This window comes from Centrocercus urophasianus, unplaced genomic scaffold (assembly GCF_019232065.1).
Source record: "Centrocercus urophasianus isolate 14NV4802_14NV808 unplaced genomic scaffold, USGS_Curo_1.0 seq_7, whole genome shotgun sequence".
NCBI lineage: Eukaryota > Metazoa > Chordata > Aves > Galliformes > Phasianidae > Centrocercus > Centrocercus urophasianus.
In genome coordinates this window covers 1,595,047-1,617,473 of record NW_024885310.1, presented here as the reverse complement: position 1 = coordinate 1,617,473, position 22,427 = coordinate 1,595,047, and the positions used below count along the sequence as shown (strand labels likewise).

The 22,427-nt window shown below is 39.6% G+C and overlaps 1 protein-coding gene across 1 annotated transcript in view; it reads right to left on the bottom strand.

Annotated features, from left to right (window-relative positions):
• Nucleotides 1-927: 927 nt before the first annotated feature.
• The window catches only part of NELL1 (neural EGFL like 1), a 266,056-nt gene continuing 244,556 nt past the window's right edge, over nt 928-22,427 (bottom strand). The window contains exons 15-19 of the mRNA XM_042837211.1: nt 21,414-21,554; nt 12,218-12,411; nt 7,331-7,507; nt 5,731-5,955; nt 928-2,873 (exon numbers count right to left, since the gene is read on the bottom strand). Coding sequence (XP_042693145.1) covers nt 2,823-2,873; nt 5,731-5,955; nt 7,331-7,507; nt 12,218-12,411; nt 21,414-21,554 — 788 coding nt within the window. The 3' untranslated portion in view covers nt 928-2,822. The remainder of the gene's footprint in view (nt 2,874-5,730; nt 5,956-7,330; nt 7,508-12,217; nt 12,412-21,413; nt 21,555-22,427) is intronic.

Below are 22,427 nucleotides of genomic sequence, written 5' to 3'. Positions count from 1 at the left end.
CAGTGACAGTTTGGTCTAAGCCCCGTAAGTAGCAGGAAGCTGCCTTTCACAAATGCATGTTGACAATCGTCCTCACCTTAAAATTATTGCTCTTCTCTTCTTTCACAAAGAGATTTTTGGAAATCGTGTTTCCTGTAATTGTATCTCTCCTTGTAGTAAGGGAGATATAAAAATAATCATTATATTGCAGCAGTTTTACTTCAGTGCCCAAAAGGTTTACAGTGAACAGGGATCCAAGGCCCTTCAAATGAAAGAGGTTTTGAAAATCCTTACCTCAGTCACAGACGATCATAGTGAGTTACATTTTGTGCCTCAATCCGACCTCTGAGCAGAGGAAGTAGCTTCTGATTGGAAACGTGATGTGATTAGTGATCACACTGCTTCATATGGAAAAGTTCATCATAGAGTAACTGCTTAAAATGCAACGTAAACAGGTCTGTGCCAATATTTTGACTTTATGTAAACAATTCAAGCTGTGTAACTTTGGAGATAATGACACATAATGCAGAATAAAATGCTCTGAAAGAGTTTCATTGAATTAATCTGCATTGGGTTCAGGAAGGAAATCCGTATACGAAAGGCAAAATATGAATTTCTGTGCACCTGTTGAATGCACTCTCAACAAGGTCAGGAGCTTTCAGAGAGCATCCTGGGAAAGGGCTTCACTACTGTGAGTTAAATGGGAAAAGAACGACTTTGAAAGCTTGTGCTGTCATTAATCCCATTCACAGAGCTTCACAAATTGGTATCCGTGACAGACTGGAATATACGATTTTGTCTGCGTAAGCATAAATGAAGAATTTCTTGCAGTTCTGATACTACTTCTCCAGGCAAACACTCCTCTTAGCAACATCACAAGTTCAAGCCTGGAAAGGACAGCAACTAGCAGTTTAAAATCCCATTAATAAAGGAAAGCAATCTGTACATAGGAGTTTATTTAGATGCCCACAAGTTTTAAATCATTCCCCTTTTATATCTCATCCCACTGGATGTCTCATCCAACTGAATTACCGTTGGGTTTTACAATGTGATATACAAAATGAGCTGGCATGATTTACAGACATCCTTGGAGTATCATACAAAACACAACCATTTCCCTTATTATACAATCATTATGGCAATGCAAATATAGTCAATACATCAATAGCTGGAAATGACGGGGCATTTAAAGAAAATAAATTTACCACACAAACCGGAGTTAGATAAAACAAATAACGTTTGAAAAAAAAGGGAAGAAAACTGTCTGAATCGTCACATCATTTTTTATATTGTTTTGCCAGTTTTCCCCTTGTAAGAAACATGGCAGTACTTCATTTAAGACTCTTTTTTCATTTCAGTCACACTTCATTCTTCTTTTAGCAGTGTCATGTTTTCCGCACGAAGCTATGAAAGCCTCAGATGTTGACTGTCCAGACAGTAGTCACTTTACTTATTCCTGCACTCCTTTCCACATACTCGTTGTTCAGTTAATTGAATAAAAAGAAAAACAAACAAACAAGCAAACAAAAAAAACCACTGCACAAATGAGCAGAACAAAACACAACAGCACATTAAAAAGGTGACATTTAAGCTGAAGATGTCATCATCATAGAAATATATTCTTGCTCTAGTGTCACAAACTTTCTAGTCTCAGGAGAAAAGTAGGCATAAACAGAAGAGAAACTAAACTCTAACCTCAGTACAGGGCCGAGTTTTCATTTGTATTTCTATCTAAACTTATGTACTAAAAGACACTGTGTGCATGGTAAATTTAAAACTTTTTCTATGTCGTAAAATACAAAAAAGAGAAAAACCTGTTACTGAGCCATTAACTGGGTAATGAAAGTTACCAACAGTTAAGGTCTGCTGTCCTGCATGTCACTGGCACAGCACCTTCTGCACTTTGCCATTACGGCAGCAGTTACTGAGAAGGGTGGACACCATTATCACTGCAAATACAAAAAAGAAAAAAATCTGAACTAATCGATGACATTACAATCAACAGCAAAATCTTACCAAACTGCAAAATCCATTCAAACTGCATCATCTCAAGGCTGACCATTTTCTCACTGCAATACTGAGGGATTATACCCTTTTTCAGCATTTGCAGTTTCTCTTGCAAAGCAGAACACAGATAAGGACTACTGACTCTTCTGAACATGTGTTGAAATGGCGGTGTGATGTTTTCGTAGCATTGCTCACTATGGGAGTCTTGCTGCTGCTCCACACACATGGAAAAGAAAGTGCTTTTTGCCATGGCATTTATAAGACAGACTCAGTTTGATTACTTCCATTCTATCCAATCAAATATACCTTTCAATGTTTTAAAATGTTGGACAGCTGTGAAATATAAGTACTATGCAATCTGACTGTACATACATACATATTTTCATAAATACATCCGACAGGGACCTTGGAACTAAGTATGTGATATCATGGGACAAAAATCACAACAGGCTGTCTCGTTTGTAACATTTAGATCCAAAGTAAGAAGAGCTGAATTCTATCATGTTGTCAATACACAAATTAAAACAAAAATACAGCATTAGTATACCCATGAAATAATTTAAACATGTTTGCAAATGTCTTGACAGGAAAAGTGTGTAATTTACAACACTGAGAACTTGTAACAACCATTGACTTATATGCGCTGTACTGTAAGTCACCCAGACAAGGCTAGCAAGGATGAGCATAGTGATAGGTCCCAAAGGCAACTCCCAAACATCTTCCTCTTGCGGAGACTTTGGTAATTGTCTGTTGTACAAAACACCAACGCATACGGCTTCATTTCAGATGTTAACTCCATCAGTTTTCCTCCCCCAGCACAGTCCACTCTGAGGACGTCAGTTATTGTTGAGACACTCTAAATCCACCGAGCAGCAGACATTCCCATTCTGCACAGACAAACAAGTGGGTGTCAATCACCGCTGCAGAACAACTTATAAAAAGCACAGGGGATACTAGCTGGCAGACGTGGATGCATCTACTACATGCAAAAAATACCTGTATAAGCCATCCTCCTCAGGTGTCTCCATAGGTCCCGACTGTGGTGCCTTTTTGAGGAGGCTGTTCTAAATAGCAGTTAAATAATCTCCACTTTTTCTCCCTGTACTGACTATTTACCAACCACCAGAACTGACCTGAACTACATGTGAATTAGAAATCTGGCTGTGAAAGACTCTGGCCTGCATAACAGGCCACAACAGCACACAACAGTGACAATAAAGATGACTTGATTCATTTTCTCCCAGGCACGAAAGTCGATGGCAAGAGTTTGGATCCTACCCATACAGAGAAGCTCTCTGTTTTTCTGAAATAAGAAAATCATTCACATTGTTGGTTCAGGGTAGGTTTCAGGAAGAAAAACAGCATGTAGCTTTTGAGCTTTACTCCATGGCTAAATACCTTTCTGCAACATTCAGTCATTTACAAAACTATTATATGTACTAAATCTACAGAAACCACAAAACCTCCAAACGAGCATTATGTTTATTTATCTATTTATTTTGATCCACCACAAACCAATTGGGAAAACTCTGAAGAACGGCAGAAAAGCTGACTTCTATAATTTAAAATCCTGAGCAACCATTTAGTTTGCACAGTGAACATAAGAACATTTTACACAACACAAAACACATCTTCATAATTCTGTTCAGTAATTTTTGTCAAGAAGCAAGAGATCAGTTTTCACTACAAAGGATACAAAGCCCAGAATTCAAGGCTTAACTTCTGTGGAGTCTGAAAAAAGCAGTGGAGGCCAGGTTGGATGCAGCCCTGGTCAGCCTGATCTTTGTGCTTGGTAACCCTGCCTGCAGTGGGAGGTGTAGAACTAAGTGGTCTTTGATGTCCCTTCCAACTCAACCTATGATTCTGTTATCTGTTTTTCATTAGTCCTAGTCTGTAAGCAGAATGTATCTACTAAAGCCATAAATCCACAGCAACAGGCTTTTGTGACAAGTACCTTCAGATACTTTTTTTTTGTGTGTGTGTGAAGTTAGCTATATATATTTTTCTGAACCATTTTGCTGTTTCTGTTTATATTACAGCCTTTAGAACAGCTGTTTGTGTGAAGGGCAGTGAGGTGTGGCAAAGGGCAGGAGCAGGCAAGAACCTAGTGGACCAGAACAGATGCAAGAAAGATTACAACTTCAAATAGCTCCTAAGCTTCTAAATTCAATAAATGGGGAAACACAGCATTCTGATAGGAGAACTGGGGTAAAAGTACCCAACTCTCAGAAAACACTGGAAAATAATTTTTCCAGAGTCCTGGACAATCCTACATTTGTGCAGCCCCAAATTAGGCACACTGGCAGGGCTAAGCTTGCCATTTTAGAGCTCCTACTGGAGCTCTACATCATCTACCTGTTACAGAGACAACTGCCTTGGTCATTTCTCTGGAAAACTGCAGGCATGTTCCTTATGTAAGTATTCCCTACTAAATACTCAAATGCAGAGTCAGTACTTCCCACGCTGGTGGAGTAATTGCCCACCCCTCAGACCTGTTTACAGAGGAGAAAACAAAGCAGGCATGCCTGTGTCCCCCTGTTCTTGTCCCACTGTTGAGAAAGCCATACAAAATTTATAAGATCAAGGATAACTTCTGTTATGAGAGCACACAGAATCACAGAATCATAAAATGGCCCAGGTTGAAAGAGACCTCAAGGATCATAAATCTCCAACTCCCCTACCACAGGCAGGGCCACCAACCTCCTCATTTAATACCAGCCCAGGCTGCCCAGGACCCCATCCAACCTGGCCTTGAACACCTCCAGGGATGGGGCATCCACAGCCTCTCTGGGCAGCTGTTCCAGCACCTCACCACTCTCTCTGTAAAGAATTTCCCCCTGACATCCAACCTAAATCTCCCCTCCCTCAGCTTAAAACCATTTCCCCTTTTCCTGCAGTTATCAACCCTATCAAAGAGTTGATTCCCCTCCTGTTTGTAGGCTCCCTTTAGGTACTGATAGGCTGCAATGAGGTCACCCCACTGCCTTCTTTTCTCCAGGCTGAACAGGCCCAGCTCCCTCAGCTTGTCTTTGCAGGGGAGGTGCTCCAGTCCCCCGATCATCTTTGTGGCTCTCCTCTGGACCCTCTCCAACAGCTCTCTGTCTTTCTTGTGCTGGGGGCTCCAGACCTGGTCACAGTACTCCAGATGGGGCCTCACAAGAGCAGAGTAGAGAGGGACAATCACCTCCCTGTCCCTGCTGGCCAGCCCTGTAGTGATGGAGCCCAGGATACCATCTGCTTTTCGAGCTGCAAGAGCACCCTGCTGGTTCATTTTCAGTTTTTTATCCATCAGTACCCCTAGGTCCTTCTCTGCAGGGCTGCACTCGAGGACTGCTCCTTCCATTCTGTATATATGCCTGAGCTGCTGTGAGTTTCTACTTTCATGCATGTGAAACTTCTATCAGTGTTTTTGTCTCTGCTTGCCAACTCTGCACAAAAACACGTTTTCCTGAATGTTCACATTAATCAATTATTAAAATATTAGCCTGGACTCATACTAAGAATGCCTAAAGGGATCTCCAACAAAATGAATGAAAATTGCACTGGGATATTACTGATCTGTGCTCATCAAGAAAACAAGCACAGATTGTTCTGCTTCCACCCTGCAGACCACAAAAGGCACAGCCTTTTGGTGGGTCAGGTTTTCTGCCCTCAGGTCTTATCTACTTCCCTGCAACCAGAACGAGTGCATCCAAGGACAGAAGTGACCCTATCTTCATTACCACTTTATCTTGCTCATCGTACCTTGCATTTGCAGGTTGTACAAGGAGATCCCACCATTGTCCATACAGCACCACTAAGTCTCGTGATTCCATAGCCATCTAGGCAGGTTTTCCTGATGTCATAGGTGATGTTGTCAGCCAGACAGGGGTCACTGACGCAGTGAGGACAGCACTCGCCTTCTGATGTGGCTGTGTACTCGCAGTTTAGATTTGGACACAAAAGAGGCCAACAGTCCACCTCTCCTTCCTGCACAAAAATGAAAGAAAGCTCATTGAATTTATTGCCATTTATTAGCTAGATCTCCATTCTGTTAAAGAGGAAAGTGCTATTTTGCCAAAATTGATATAGATTTAATGGATCAGCTCTCTGTGTGGTTGATCATGAAGCCTCAGAGTATCATTCGTTAGTTTCTTGACTTAAAAAACAGTGTGTATACAGGAAGATAATCTGAGTTCTTGGGGGTTTAAAAAGCAATACCAAATAGTGCCTTCCAATAGTTGTACATAAACTGTAATTTTTGCAGTAAATATTTATATCCTCTTTCTATGCATGGTCACATAAACGCCACAGTAACTTAAATGGGAAATTAACACTGCAGATACATGCAGACAAGAAACATTGAACATTGACCTAACTAGCAACAGTCAAAATGGATTTTATTGCCAACTGCTAAAAGAATTGTTGGACCAATAGCAGGTACGTTCCAGTAGGTGACTTTATGTTAGCATTTAGCTTTGTGAATAACAGACACTGCTGTAGCATTCACATGTCTAAATTGTAGCATTCACATGTACTAAATTGGACTTGCATTAAGCTACTTTCTAAGCACTTAAGATATTGATAACATCATATAAAGCACATAAACTGATTTACTGCATCACTGTCTTTCAGCTCTGTATGTTTGTTAACCTAATATTAAAATTAGGCAAAGAAATGCTGACTGCAAACACAGTAAGCCCTGTAAAACACATCATGTTTTATATTTGCCATTGCTACTGATGATGTTTCAGTTTCTAGCTGTTCTTTTGCAAACATTAAAAAAACCATAGAATACAAAACAGAATACTTACTGCTTTACATTATGGATGATTATCACTTAATGGTAACTTAGCTTTGAATGTAATTTGTTTCCTGATGCTCAGACACCTCTTGATTAATATCATATGTGAAGACAACATCATACAGACAGCTATAAATGGAAAACTGATCATTTTAATGAAGTTCACTGCTGCAGCAATTAGTATATCTATGCAAAAATAAAGCTTTGGGGAAATAATCTACAGTGCCTAATGAGAAAAGAAGCGCTCTTTATTTTCCATGCTTCTCTAGTAATTTGGCTTTGCTTTATTCCATCTTTTCTTGGTTAATTTTTTGCTAATTCACCATGTGGCATTGGCACTTCACTTTTCCAGCATCTCCTGAGTTAAAAATGCACTGCTCATTTTGATAAGACAAGCAGACCAGCTGATGTAATTAAAAGCTGAAACTCCTCCAACCAAATCCATCGCACGTGAAATAACTTTAAAAGCCCATTTAAAGAACAGATGACTTTATAAAAGTGGGCTTTGCTGGAAATCCCAATGATTATTCTTGCTCCCCTCCAAAATGCTTTACCCCATACCAGGCAACGACACTGCTGACAGCTGTAGGTCCAGTTGTCCCCGCTGCGGTAGAGCTTGTGCCCAGTTTGGTCGAGGCACTGGCTGGTGACACGGGTGTCACACTCCGGGCAGCAGAAGAGATCGGCGCTGGGGTTCTCGCAGTCACAGGCTGTTCTCCTGCAGAAAATCTTCCCATCCTGCAAGGACATATTGCCCTGATGTCAACCACAAACCACCAAACGGCACCATCTGATGTTCAAGTTGGTCCCTTTAACTTTGTAGGAGTACGATGTAGCAAAATCACAGTGGCACTAATTGTTCTTTACTGTGAACTCACAACTGGCTCTATTCCACATCTGAACCTATGAGCTTAAAGTTAAATGGACTACAAACTATCAGCAACCATGATAACTCTTTCCATGTATTAAACATAGCTTGTTTCCCACAGGCTCTCCAAAATATGGTTTTGCTAAATATTTACATAATGCATGGGATGGCACATTTCGTTAAAGACCATTAAACAGAATTGTTTGGGATAAACAAAAGATTTGCTTCTACATCCGAAAAGGATATATACTCTTTGCATCAGAGAAAAACAAATTGATTTTAATTCTAAAAATGAAAATTGGAAGAGTTTTGTTTGAAATTATACCGTTTATAGGTGAGCCAACATACTGATATGTTTCATGTAGACTTGGAGCTGAAATCATAGTTAGCAACAAGGAGATTATTGAAAAGTTTTGACATCGCATTCTTTTGATTTTAATGCTGATTATCGGATTACTCCTTATTCAAGCAAGCCTCACCTGCAGCCAATCTGAGGGACAAACGAAACTACAGTCTGCTTTGAATCACATCTGCACAATTTGCAAAACAAATGCACTCATTTCATTGGAGCTTTTCCATACTGTCATCAGAACCTGTTCTGAGTTGACAAACCGGTATCTGATGTAAGCGGGACACGTTTTTTCACTGACATCAAATAAAGTGGTACCTATCAAAGCAAGGAAATATTTTTCCTCTTGATGCTTTTCATAAGTGATTACTAAAAAGAGGCACAGCAGTCCTGTGGGAATCTGTTCATATCATGTTTTTAAGCAAAAACTTAGGATTACAGAAATGTAGAACATGTACCAGCTCAGCATGGTTCTGAAGTGCTTTTGATAGCCAGAGGGCATATGGCCAGATTGCCCCATTGACTTTCCTGTGCTTTGCATCAAATTAAGGTAACTGAGAATTCTGTGCTTGTGGCTGATTTGTCACTTTGGCCACGGGAGAAGGAATTAACAAGCTTTGTTTTCCCTGGCTCTTGTAGTTGGGATAAATCAGAAAGTAAGGAATACAGTTCATAACCCAGTTCCTTGTCTGCTCCTACTGGCCAGATGCAACACAGGAATTAAGCTCTTCCTCCTCAAAATCAGAGTCATCCTCCCATTTTGGCAAGTGGTGGAAGACAACTGAAAATCTTCTCTAGTGGAGAGTTATGACCAAATCTCTGTTCCCACAGGTAGGAAAGGAGGACTGTCTCCACCTCTTGCCCACAGCAGGCATGACATTCCAGGCGAGCTGTGCCAGGTGTCTTTGCAGCCTAGTGCCACCAACAACAGCGCTCTTTCCCCTCTTTGTAATGGAGTGCTGTTAAATAATGGTTAGCAACTACCTGTCTGCTTGAGCCCACTTTACTTTCTAAGCTTTCAAGATTATTTTTCAAATTCCTCTTTCATCTGGTGACAGCACTGGTAGTTATCCGCTACTCTGAGCTACCACACTCCTACCTCTGGGGAGCAGCTAACCTTTTACTTTGCCTTCACTCTCCGTATTTCAGAACACCGACAAGACTCGATAATTTTGCCAGAGACCTTTCTGTAATCATAATACACTGCTACTGTCCTTATTCTTTAAGCATCTGTGTTTTATCTAAAATCTCATCAGTTCTATGCCTTTCAGAAAATGTTTTTATTCCTATAGTGCAATGACATAAAGCCTTTTAAGGTACAACACTGTGCTTGCATCTTTGCAGGTCTGCAGTAGCATTATGGGTTTTGATAGGAAAAATTAAGAAATAGAAAGAAAATAATTTATTTCCTTTTGATGGGATAATGACATTTAGCATCTTATTAGTATCTCTTCCTCTTTGATTTTCTTACAGTTCTATGGGCTTCATAAGTATCAGAGCTACGAACACAGAACTACTGTTAACAAAGAAAAACTAACTTGCAGAGGAACCAATGTAAAGGGTGACTCGAGTTTCCACAGAAGCCCGAAGGACAGAAGTCAGAAGCTGAAGAAATCAGACCACCATGCTGTTCTCACCATCAGGAACACACTTCACCTGGGCAGTGTTCCCAGCGCCGTGCTTATCTCCCAGCCTTCTTTTGCATAGCAAATGAAGGGTCATCTGAATTAGGGGATGGACACAAAAGCTGACATATAGCCTGACACACAACCAGGCATATATTTCTTTGCAGCAGAGAGAAACTCTCCTCCACTCCCCTTCACATTTCTATCAGTCTTTGTGCATTAAATTCACCATAGTTCAGGAAGATACTTGTAGAGGACGCATCAAACACACTTCGGGTGCTACACTAATTATACATCCAGCTATTTTTTGAGAGTTTATGGTTTTGTAAACTTTGTCCCAGTTTGAACAGGCTGCGTCTGATGAAACACTGGAATAATCCTTCTGCTTCAGAATACAACTGAAGTAATACAACTTCTCATATTTGATATTATCCTACTCTACAAATAACCTTATTTAAAGAACTTCAAAGTGAAGTCTGCTATCTGATTTCCTTTGTACTGGATTCTGAGTCGAATTATTTTCAAGACAGGATCTATGCATTCCAGTTGCTGCACAAAATATATCCCCCTCTACAATGAGTTTAACAAAAGAAAATCCAAAAGAAAGCATATTATTCTAAATCCGAATCACTGATTTGTTTCCTAGAGAAAGCAGGTGAGTAGGATCATTTTAAAGCTGGAGTAAGAAGTATAAGGAATGATTTAGTTGCACTCTGTCCTTTTCCTCACTGAAAACAGAGCAAGCTGCACAAAGGTCAAGCAGGACCAGCTCTCCATGCAATTGCATTGAAATGGTAGAGCCCTGCAGTAGGTTTGCAGAGTCGCCTGGAGTACTGGGAACAATCACAATTTATAAAATATGTCTCAATAACAGATTCCAATAAATGCTGAGTGAAGGCTTTTTTTTTATGCTTGGGATATGACGGAGAAGCAGCTCTCCCTGTTTTACGGACAAGAATTTGGCTCTTGAAACAAGTCAGCTATTGGCATGAAATAAAATGCAAATGTTAATTCACAGAAAAAAAAGACTAGAAAATGAGGAAGATATAAAGGAAGAGTCATAGCAAAAGACACTGCCAAGCTTAGTTTAAAATCTCAATGCACTAGTCAATCATTCCATGTATTTTCATACACTAATAACAGCATTCAACATAAGAAATAAGAGCAATGAGAAATGGCAAAGAAAACAAATTACAGGCAATTTAAAATAGGAATACTAATAGTTATAATTCTGCAAAGGCAGACCAGATGTCTTCACATGTATTAAACTGTTTACTCTATTGACTAGAAATCCTTTCATAAGCCAGCCTGTTCCCCAAGATTACAATAAAACCTTGATATGTATTCAGTGGAGTTGTATACTTCAGCTTCTGAAGGGAGGAGTTTTAGGGAGCTTGAGGCTACTTGAAGTAAAAAATATAGCAACTAACAAGAATATATTCCCATCTGAGCCCAAAACAGCAGGGTAGTCTGTGGGTTCTATTCACTCTGAAGTCTTGATTTTCCCTTCTGGTATCCTACTGCAATATAGATATGATGAAGCTTTCAGTTTCTTTTAACATCAACATAACTTTTCATCTCTGCACCCCTCCAAACCCTCTGGTATTTCTATGGCTCACAAGCATTAGGACACAAGGACAGACAAACCTCTTCTCATTCTTTATGTTCAGCTTGTCACAGTAGCCAGAATTTCATTTTAATTATGCAAGGACCAATAGTGTTTCTGCACTAAGCACAGCTTTACCAGTGCTGTGAACATATCAGGTCAAAGTGGCCATGTAAGATTTACCATTCCTCAGACTGGTGCAATTCTTCAGTTCTGCTGAATGTTAGGGTGCATTTCAGTGACAGTGCCCCTCTTTAACCAGTGGAAATGAAGAAAGTATTTTAATTTCACTAGCATGCTCAAAAAGAATGGTCAATTTCCAGAGGGGGAGAAAAAAAAAACAAGGGGGGAGGGGGGAGAATAAAGGAAAAAAAGAAAAGAAAAAGAAAATGGTTCTGTTAACTGTCAAGTAGGTTTTTATATATCATGCCTGGCTTCTTTAAAGTTGCAAAAAGTACTGCACTGCTCAAGTGGGAAAACTGCCAACACAGCCAAGCTGGGATGCAAAGGAGAAAGCTGGCCCTTGCCCTCTCCACTTGAGAAAATTAAGTGCTTAGTGATAAGCCCTCTAGTCATGCTTAGGTATTCCTTCTTAACCAGTTAATTCACACATATTCAGGCCAAAGAGAAACACAACTGATGAATATCTGTCCTGAGAGATGCATATTCACATGAAACAGAAGCTGAAAGCCCCTTTTAGCATGCAGAGTAAGCATGCTGATCACCTGCAGGTTGCACTGAAAGATGACATGAGATCCCCATGAAGGCCTGCCCCAAATGGCTCCAGCCCACAGGATGTCATGGTAGAAGAGTTAGTCACTATTCAGCTGCAGCTACTTTGGCACAGTAAAGAAAAAAGAACTCAGACCCAATGGATTTCCCAATGACAGCTTCAGAGCCCACAGCAGAGCTTACCTTCTGCCCCAGCACGGTGGGCTCAGAACTAGCATTTTGCCAGCACCAGTGGCACTGCAATATGGGGTTTCTGACATGATCTCACCTTGCAGGAACAAACGGAGCATCTGTCCTCCCTCAGGGTCCACACCTGCCCGTTCCGCTTGAAGCCGCCTTCATGGAGACAGTCTCCAGTACAAGATGGTCCAGATGGACAAAGGCAGTCAAACCCTCCTGCCAGGTTCACGCAGGCTGAATCATTCCAACAGGTGTGGGTCTTCAAGGCACACTCATCGATATCTGCAAGACAGCACATTCATAATGTTTTGGGCATGTTTTTCCACAGGCCAAATGTTATTTTAATAGTAAGTAATTACTGTGTTTTTACTGGTGGAAAAGAGTATCTTCTTTCTGATATCTCCCACGTATGTTTGACATTAAACATTGATTTTTTTTCAACTTATTCATCTGCCTTTCATCATTCTTTTGATTCCACAAACAATTCTTAAGCTCTCTCTAACAGGTTTAACTGTAAATGCTGAGACCAACACAGCTAGTGGAACTACTGATCACTGATCTGCCTTCAGACAAGGGCGTTTTGTGATTTTCCAGTGACTAGAAATCAGTCTGTTAGACTACTCTGTGCTGGATTTTACACCAAAATAGTGGGGCACTATTCTTCATAAGCTCCTAGCATGATCAATGTTTTCCATACTAATAGCTACGAACTCTAGTAGGAAAGCAAAGTGAATTGAAATAAAAACAAACATAAAAGAAATTAGAGGCATCTTATACACCATTAAATAAATAAATAAATAAACAAATAAATCTTAAAGCTGTGCAAGAATAGCGTGATTTAGCAATGGCACAAAGAAGAAAGTAACAAAAGGAAATCATTATACAGTAGAGAAAAGTGAGCTACAGTATAAAATTTCTTCTGGATGAGAGCCAGTAAACCAGTGAGTCTCCTGCGTTTCAGCCTTAACAGTGAAAGCTCTAAACAACATTGGGAGGGAAACTAGAGAAGAAGAGAAGAAAAATTTCTATTTTCCTATAGAAATATCTGATGTTTTTTTTTTATAATGAAAATTTCTGATTACATGAATTTAGAAATTACAGGGAGGAATCCTCAGATCATTTAAAATGCCTTTATCACTAGAGTGAAATTTAGAACTGTTCAGTATTACCCAAAAGTACTTTTAATTCCTCTCTAAAGTAACAAATTTAAAAAACTCAAAAGAATTTAAGAAGAAAAATTTCCTAAACTCTAATTAAGTGGGGTGTGATGGCTAGTTGCCATGCTTCTCGTGTAAGTGCCATGGGATCACCAGTCCTCAGAAAACCAGCACTTAAAAAAAGATGTTAAGAATTCTCGAAACAATCTGAAGGAAATTAACAATCAAATCACTAAATTTCCACTGATCTGGTTAATAAAATGCCTTGTCTGATTCATCATTACTTGTTGCCAAAATGCTAATAATCACCAAAAAAGAACATTACTGCTCTATTTTCATGCCACAGCACTACAGAGTATTTGAAAAGCCCGCTAGCAGTGCTGTAGCAGGGATTCCACAAAGAGAAACTGAAACTTGTTCACTGTGTTAGCAGAGGCAGAGTGTGACAGACGTAAAAGCCATGAAGAGTGACATGAAGAGAGCTATGAATAAATTGGTATGGAAGGAATTATACACAAACAGCTAGAGTAAGACTAAAAATACTTTTTAAAATCACCTGTTTTCCTTTCAATAGACTTTGCATTATATTTTTTTGTCAAAGAAAAAGGCATAGGTGCAGCATTCACTTGGTCTTTGCAGACATCAACAAGCAATATTCAATTGTCAATTTTCTCTTCGCCATATTAAGGGCTTTTTGAGATGCATATATAGTGTATGCAGTGGGATCACAGTGCAGATTAGAGGGGTATCTTTCGCAGTTCAAAATGAAAAGGATTTCACAGATGAACATAAAGCCATATTGCCTACACAGCTCCATGTAATTTCTTTACTTATGACACAGAAAACTAATTCTGCTTCCATATAATTTAACAGATTTATGGAAAGCCAGATGTTAGCAATTATCAAAACTAACATCATTCATATTCTCAGTGGTGTCGACCTGCTCATGCTACACTATTTAATGTGCTATATATATCCAAAAGGAAAGAGTGCCCAATTTAGACACCGCTGCTTCTTTCAGTTCAGCACGCATAAAAAGGATGCCCCTATTAAAAGAGACCCAACCTGGCAAATGGGACATTCTTGACAAAGAAACCAATTGAGCAAAGCTGAGTAACACAGCATGAACATAAATTCCTAATTGCTACTCCTTTTGCTCATTTTTTTTTCTTTCTTTATGCAAATGATGGTTTCTTATTATTTTATGACATTTATTATTTAAAAGTTTTAGCTATTAATCAAATACAAAAGGCTTGGACACTGCACTCATTTTCAGCTGAACTTTTAATAGAGGTAATTTTCTGAGAACATCCCTGTGGCATTTTTTTCTTGTCGCTGATTACATTTATAAAAGTCTGAACAAACAGTCAGCATTCCCAGGAACTTGAGGAAAATAACTCATAATGTTGCTGTATTTTTGTACTTTCATTCAGCAAGCCAAAAAGGAAAGAAACGGGGGGTGGCGAAGGAACACACACGCACACACAAACACAAAAAAAAAACCAAAAAAACAACAACAACACTGAGAAATGCTCCCACATTTTTAGCTTGTTGTAAGCCTAAGGAGGTACGTTAGCTTAATGCAGCTTAATGCAGATCACATGGTATTGCTGGCATTGATGTGAGATCAGCATGTATATGGCTCTGTGAAAAAAAGGAATAAAACAGTCATATAGAATCACTCAGGTTGGAAAAGACCTTCAAGATCATCAAGTCCAACCACAACCTAACCATCCTACCCTAACTCTAACAGCCCTCTGCTAAATCGTGTCCCTGAGCACCACATTCAAACGGTTTTTAAACACATCCAGGATGGTGACTCAACCACCTCTGTGGGGAGCCTATTCCAGTGCTTAACAACCCTTTCTGTAAAGAAGTTTTTCCTAATATCCAACCTAAACTTACCCTGGTGCAACTTGAGGTCACTTCCCCTCGTCCTGTCACCAGTGAGAAGAGACCAACCCCGCTCTCGCTGTAAGCACCTTTCAGGTATTGGAAGAGAGCAATAAGGTCTGCCCTCAGCCTCTTTTTCGCCACACTGAACTGCCCCAGTTCCCTCAGTCTCTCCTCATAGCCCTTTTTTTCTCCAAGCCCTTCCCCAGCCTTGTTGTCCTTCTTTGAACCTGCTCCAGCACCTCCATGTCCTTTCTGTACTGAGGTGCCCAAAACTGAACACAGCACTCAAGGTGAGGCCTCACCAATGCCCCGTACCAATGCCCCACCAGTGCCAAGTACAGGGGCAGGATGACTTCCCTGGTCCTGCTCACCACCCCATTCCTGATCCAAGCCAGGATGCGACTGGCCTTCTTGGCCACCTGGGCACACTGCTGGCTCATATTCAGCCGACTGTCCATCAGTACACCAAGGTCCTTTTCCATCAGGCAGCTTTCCAGCCACTCTTCCCCAAGCCTGTGGGGCTGCCTGGGGTTGTTGTGACCAAAATGCAGGACCCACAGTCATATTCACTGTGAAATTTCTCTTCACGATTGGAATTTATGTGTCAGCTTTGCTGTTGAGAAATCAGCACAGTTTAAAATTCTGAACATGTCCAAAACAATCTTCTAATGAATATGAAAATTGTATGATAAAGCTCTTGCATATAGATTATTTTTATATTATTCAAATCCTTGCTCAGCTCAAATTCCCCATGCTCCCCATCAGGTTCCATTTGCTTTCCCACAGCAGGTCTCAGAAGATACTGGCCCACAACTGCAACATATAACAAAGCACAAGGCAAAACTGTGCACAGATAGTATTGCCCATCATAACAACACCAGGCAGAAGGTGAAATACTCATCTATAAAACTAAGCAGTTTTTAAGAAAAGAAGCAAATATACAAAATAGCAAGGAGAATCCCCAGTCTTTCTCTCTATATAACTCAAAAACAAGACACCTTTATTGAATTTTGCAGGAATCAGTTCTTCCATACAGTCTGTCAACCCGTGAATACAATTTCATTTTCCTCTTTTTATTCAAACCTAGACTATGATTTTGCAAGATTACTTGTTATATTGAGATCATCTGTTGTATAAACTACTAATTAACACAAGTAAACAGGGCAGGGCTTTATTTTTCCACTGAACAGCTTCTTTTCAAGAGTGAAAGTGCAAGAACAGAACAGCATTGACTATAAACAGAAAGTTGTTTATACGGCTAGCCTGCTATTTTATATCAACAATATATCACCAACAGCAAAGTGACTGCTGCTAAGACTTGCCACCTCAAACATTGCACAGGGCTATTGTAAAGCTGATCGAAATCTTCACTCTTCAAATACTTTAAATGTATGCTTCTCTACACAAGCACACAACAGAAGTACCTGATGGATATTTCAGCTATAATGCAACAAGAGTCCTTTTGTGTGGATGGGAAAAAAAGAAAAGCCACACAAGACATGCTCACTTCTTAATATGCTTTTGAAGTACATAAATATAGCTTGGTAACGTGGGCATACAAGAAAGCAGAATCAAAATGGAATAGAATAATCCCCTGAGATGCAATTTCCTTTTCCATCCTTTTTGGCTGTAACGAGAAGTAATTTGCCTCAGATATTATGAGAGGTCCCACAGACATTGTATTTGAATGGGTAGACGACAAGCATGACTGTACATATCAACAGAAGTTCATTAACTTGGTTTCACTGAAATTTCAAACCAGTCCCCAGCCACTCCATTGCTTAGCTTTTCAGGCTATTCAGGTTTTAATGGTGTGACTTTTCTATAGCATCTTAATAAATATGTGCAGGCATGTCATGCAGCGAGGTGCTCTGTAATATCATGATAAGTTGTTGCAGAAGAAAGAACCCTACTAATGTGCTAATTCTAACTGTTATGCTACATTAAGCCATTACATATAATATTATGTGAAAAATGTATGCTTGACTCCCAAACAAATGTGTGTAACTAAGCACTGTTTTGACAAATCATTTTTCACATGCAATTTGTCACAAAATTATGTATTTCTCCTCCATCTAAAACAAAAAAAGTGACTTGGATTCATCTTTGAAAAACCACTAAACAGACACATTCTTTTTGTTAGAAAATATTTCGTGATGGTACTTGTATTCTATAGAGACATAATAGTCTATTAAAGAACACTGTACGGTAAATTAGATTCAGAATGTAGGATTTACTGATGCTTTCTAGAAGTATAGGAACTACTAAGCACAATTATCTTAAAACATGAAACTCACATTCCTCACAGAACACAAGAACCAGAATTTATGAAGCAGAAAGTAAGCAAGATTATTTTTATCTTGCAGCACAAAATCAACAGATAGAGACTAATAACATAAGCTTTATGTTCAATGAGCAAAATAAAGTTCTGGAGTTGATCCTGGATATTCTGTACACGTAAACCTTTCTGCCCACATTCCACTTCTTTAATGGTAGGAAAGCAGTGGCTGAGAGGAAAATTTCTGAAGGATGGGATGGACCTAGTTTTTTTTTTTGACAGAGAAAGAGGGCACAACAACAGAAAACAAACCTGCTTCTCTATTGATTTCAAACCTAGTTAGTAGAGAACACTGTAGCACACTATGGAGTGTATTAAAGCCTGCAGTGTATAAAAGGACTCAGAAATTCAGTGCTCTGTGAATTGAGTAATTCTCTACAGATGAGAATCAACTCTCTTAAAGGGGTAGGGAGAGAAATGTGTATAATTTACTTTAATTTGCTTCTACTTTTCAGCCTGCAGAAGGAGTGAGCTTTGTGACACAACTGTTTACTTCTCCTAAGAAAGCATTTTCTTTGACAGTTTTCCCCTTTTTTAGGTTCTGATAAGGCTGACACTGAAAATTCAGTGTTGAGAGTTTATTCAGTAATAACCCACTGCACCAGCAGTATTTGGCAACAGGTACTTAGTGCAGAGAAGCAGCAATGCACACCAGTTGTATCAGCATAGCTACAGTGGATAGTAGTTAATACTGGGACACTGTGCATCTTGATAAGAAGTGCTCTATAAAGCATTCTGATGGTCTTTTTTAAATCCTAAATTGTAACAAAATTCGTATTTAAAAAAAGTAGAGAAGGGGGAAAGGGAGGAAGGGGGGAAAGGAAAAGGAGAGGGAAAAGACAGGGAAGAGGGAAGGAAAAGAGAAACACCGAACAACTACAGCCTATGTATTTTTACTGCAAAAGAAACTTCGGTAGCAACTTAGATATAGCAATTGTCTTTTGTCTGCAAGCAGTATTCTAAATAATATAGTGTGAAAGGCCAGTGCCTCATAAAAACGATATCACTGGAAATTAAATCACATTCTCTTAATTTGAGTCTGCTCACTGTCTCCTTATTAAGCTGACATCTTTTGTAAAAGCGTGGCTATGAAAATATACTCCCCTTTTCCAAGTCATCTATGTTGACATTTTGAGCAATAACATATTTAGTCAAGCTTGAAGCACCCTGGCCAAGTCACCCATCCTTTTTGCCATGCTCTAGCACAATATTATGACCTTCCCCACCACATCTACTGTTCTCTCATGGGCAATGAGGTAAAGCTTTCAGAATCCCTGAGGTATCACAACACTCTCCAGACAGATACATATATATATTTTAAATGTTCTGCATTGCATTGCTGACAACCTACAAGCAATGACCAAGTGTCATCTTCAGAAGGAAAGAGGAGCCACCCCACACCAGCTGCCTGGGCTTTGGGCTATGCACCAAACCTCAGTATTCCCTCTCACCACGTTATGATTTTTCATCTGTTATTATTTTATTGTTGCAGCTTTCAACATTTTTATTTTTATTTTCTCCTATGCCTGCTTATTGTTCTCCAAGATCTGTCCTTCAGGAAGGAAGAAATACTTCAAAATATACTGAAGGGCAACAGGCCAAATCCAGCTCAGGTGCACGCTAGGATTTCAGTAAAATACAATCCTAGGACAAAATGCTGTTGCTAAGCAAATGAACCCTCTTACTTGAAATAGAGAGGGACTCTGGCCTTGACCGTAAGTACTCCACTGTGTAAATAAGCTCTGTAACATGACAAAAGCCAGTGTTCAAGTAACTAAGTCGAAGCAAGAATGTACATTACTGTCCAATTTTGACCAATTCTTAGTTGTGTTTTTAAATACGCTTCACATTTTGAAGTCTCTTTGTTCATATGGATTAGCAAAGTCATTCAATTCATTTCTAAGTGCTTAAGCAGTATAATGAAACAAAAGAAATGTTTACTCCCTTCATTACTGGTATCCTGCAGTAGTTCAGAAAAGCAACTTAGTTAAATAATGTCACTCATTTCACATTCTGTTTATAACTTGCACATGGCAAGAAGAGCACCTCACCTAACCAACTTCCAGTGTGCTGTGCAGGTCAAAACGAGGGTGGTTCACCTTCACCAAAACTCACCCTTTCAGTTTCCACAGAACATAGAGAATTTGGGGATCCTTCTTGCTCTAAGATAGCCAAGAGTCCTTCACTTTAAAAGCAACACAGATTTTTCAGCAACTGAGCCCATCTATGGGCCAATCAAAACCACAGCCATGTCTGAGGATCTGTCTTTTAGAATCAGAAGACCCCTAGGATCATCAAGTCCAATGTCAACCCATCTGAGTCTTGTATTTTCCAAGCAAGAAAACAGCTACCTAAGGTCAGCCTGAAAAGAGATGGAGATCACCATGGCAGCAGCACAAGCAGACGCCAGGAATGCTGCATTGCCCTGTATCTCCAATTTCCTCAGAGCTTTTCAAAGGCCTATTTCACATCACTTTGATTTCTGATAAAGTATTTTCAATATTGCTCTGCCCATCACTCCTTTTGCAGTACTTAAATAAACCAGAGCAGAATTCTTAACATATGAGAACCTGGTTAAGAATGTGTGATTTTCACATGGTATTTAAGTAACAAAATGCTGTAAAAAGTGATTAGGACAATACATAAGAAGCTAATATAGTTTGGCAGGATAATCTACAAAACACTGTTTTTTGAAAATAAGTATTTTTCCTCTGCATTTTTAAATCACAATGCTATCTCATTCCAAGGACCTATTTCCCCTAATAGCTACAATTTGCAAAAGATTGGAATGTGTGTTACAACAATTTATAAATTCATACGAAAAAAAATGATTCTAACTTTTACTTTAATTGTATACTTTAAATCTTAAAGAGAGCCCTTTGCACTTACGCACGATAAACAGGATTTAGTGCATTAAAAGGGAGTCCTTCACAGAAGAAGCAGAAAAGCAAAATGCTCTTACAGAAAATTCATAGAACTGAGTAGAGATGAAATAGCTGCATTTCCCAAGAAAGGATAGAGAATTAAGAGAACTGCATCAGTAGCAGCTATAACGAGATCCTTGGCAAACTGTTTTAAACGCACCTGATAATATCATACAGAAATGACGTACAAGACTTTCGAGAATAAATAGCTAGAAAAATTGTTAAGCAGAGGTTAATTGTTAAGCAGAGCCTCCACTATCCTTTCATTCCTGCTTACTTGCTGTGTTGGGACACAAAGTGTTACGAACATTCACCACACCAGATTGCGAGAACCAGCTCCAGATAAACCCTCACGGAGCCTCATCCTTTGTCCTCCCACAGAAACAAGTGATCACAGGAAGAACTGACAAACTCCTCCGCACCCTTTAAAAATTCCTCTCCCTTCGTGCTCTCAGGGTGTTTTTCTCCAAATATGGTGCACAAAGTGCAGGGGGCTATTTGCATAACTCCAAAAATAAAATGATGAAGATACGACAGAATGCAAAAGTAACATATCAAAGCGACAAGGAACATGCACCGAATGTGTTCTCATACTGCTGCTCTGAGATTTGAAAGCTGAGGAGCATCTCCTTCCCTTCCGTGGGCCATTCTGCTCCCCAGAAAGCCCTCCCTCCCTTCAGGATGTAGAGCAGCTTATTGTGATAAATGGCAAAGCATACTAAGTCACACTCTGGATCTCTGTGTGCCTCCCTCCTGTAATAACCGATCAGAAATGTGATGCCTCTTAAACTAGCGCCCGCACCACATGGCTGGGGATGCTGACAAACGCAGACACGCTTGCTTGCTTTCTCATTTTTGCCTTAAACACAGAAACTGTTATGGACAGTGTCTCAGCAGTGACTTTATAACACCATGCAGAACGCAAAAAAAAGACAACAAAAAACCAGCACTATGCTGATCATTGCTTACCAACACAGGACTCCCCGGAAAGAGAATAGCTTCCATTGTCATGGAAACCGCTTCTGCACTCACAGTGGTACCACCCTGGGAGGTTAACACAGCGTGAATGGTTGTGACACTCAATGATCCCCTCTGCACACTCATCAATATCTGCCTCAGAGAAAAACACAAGCCATCCAGGAAATTAATTTCCTTTGACACCAATGCTTTAGGTTGTTTTTATTTGTTTTGTTTTGTTTGCATTTTTTAAAAGTCTTCCTTGATCACGGAACACGGTTTATCATGCTTCCAAATAACAGACACATCAGCATGACCGATGCAGCAGTAATACAGAACAGCAGTACATCATGGAATTTGATACATAGAAGACATTCATTCACAGTGCATTTGGTTGAAAATGCAAAGCAAACATATAGAAATTTTGCTCTTCTTATTGTTGATGTGAGTTTGGTTTGTTGGTTTTAAATCACAAGTTAGACTGCAAATGTAAAGCACTGTAGAGCAGGTTCTGGATTGGAAAGGCTGTTCCAGCAACACTCCTGCTGTACATACGAACTGCATGTCCCAGAGCTCCTTGGAAAGCAACAACCTTCTCTTTGGGATTGGCCTTCCCAGTGCTCAGCTGCAATACTCTGCAGCTCCCTGGCACTCCGTGTGCCAAGACATCAAGACTCTTTGCAAACAAGAATTAATCATTTGTGTTTATATGAACAAAACAAATACCTACTGCTTGCATAACACACAAAGAAAAGGCAGTTTGCATCTCATCTGCAGTAAAAGGTTTAGCTGGAAGAGAATGAAGCCAATGACACCACACCAGTAAGTCTAAAGTAGTGGAAATACAGAGCAAGATGAAAACCCTGCTGAGTTTCAGTAAATGTGTTTTTAAAATTTCCATAACATGGTTAATAGAGACCTCCTAATTGCCAGTAACCTTAGTTAATCACGCCTGGCACCTGGCTGCTACTCCCCTTTGAGCATATTTCCAGCACATTTTGTAGGGTAGTAATTAAAATTAACAAA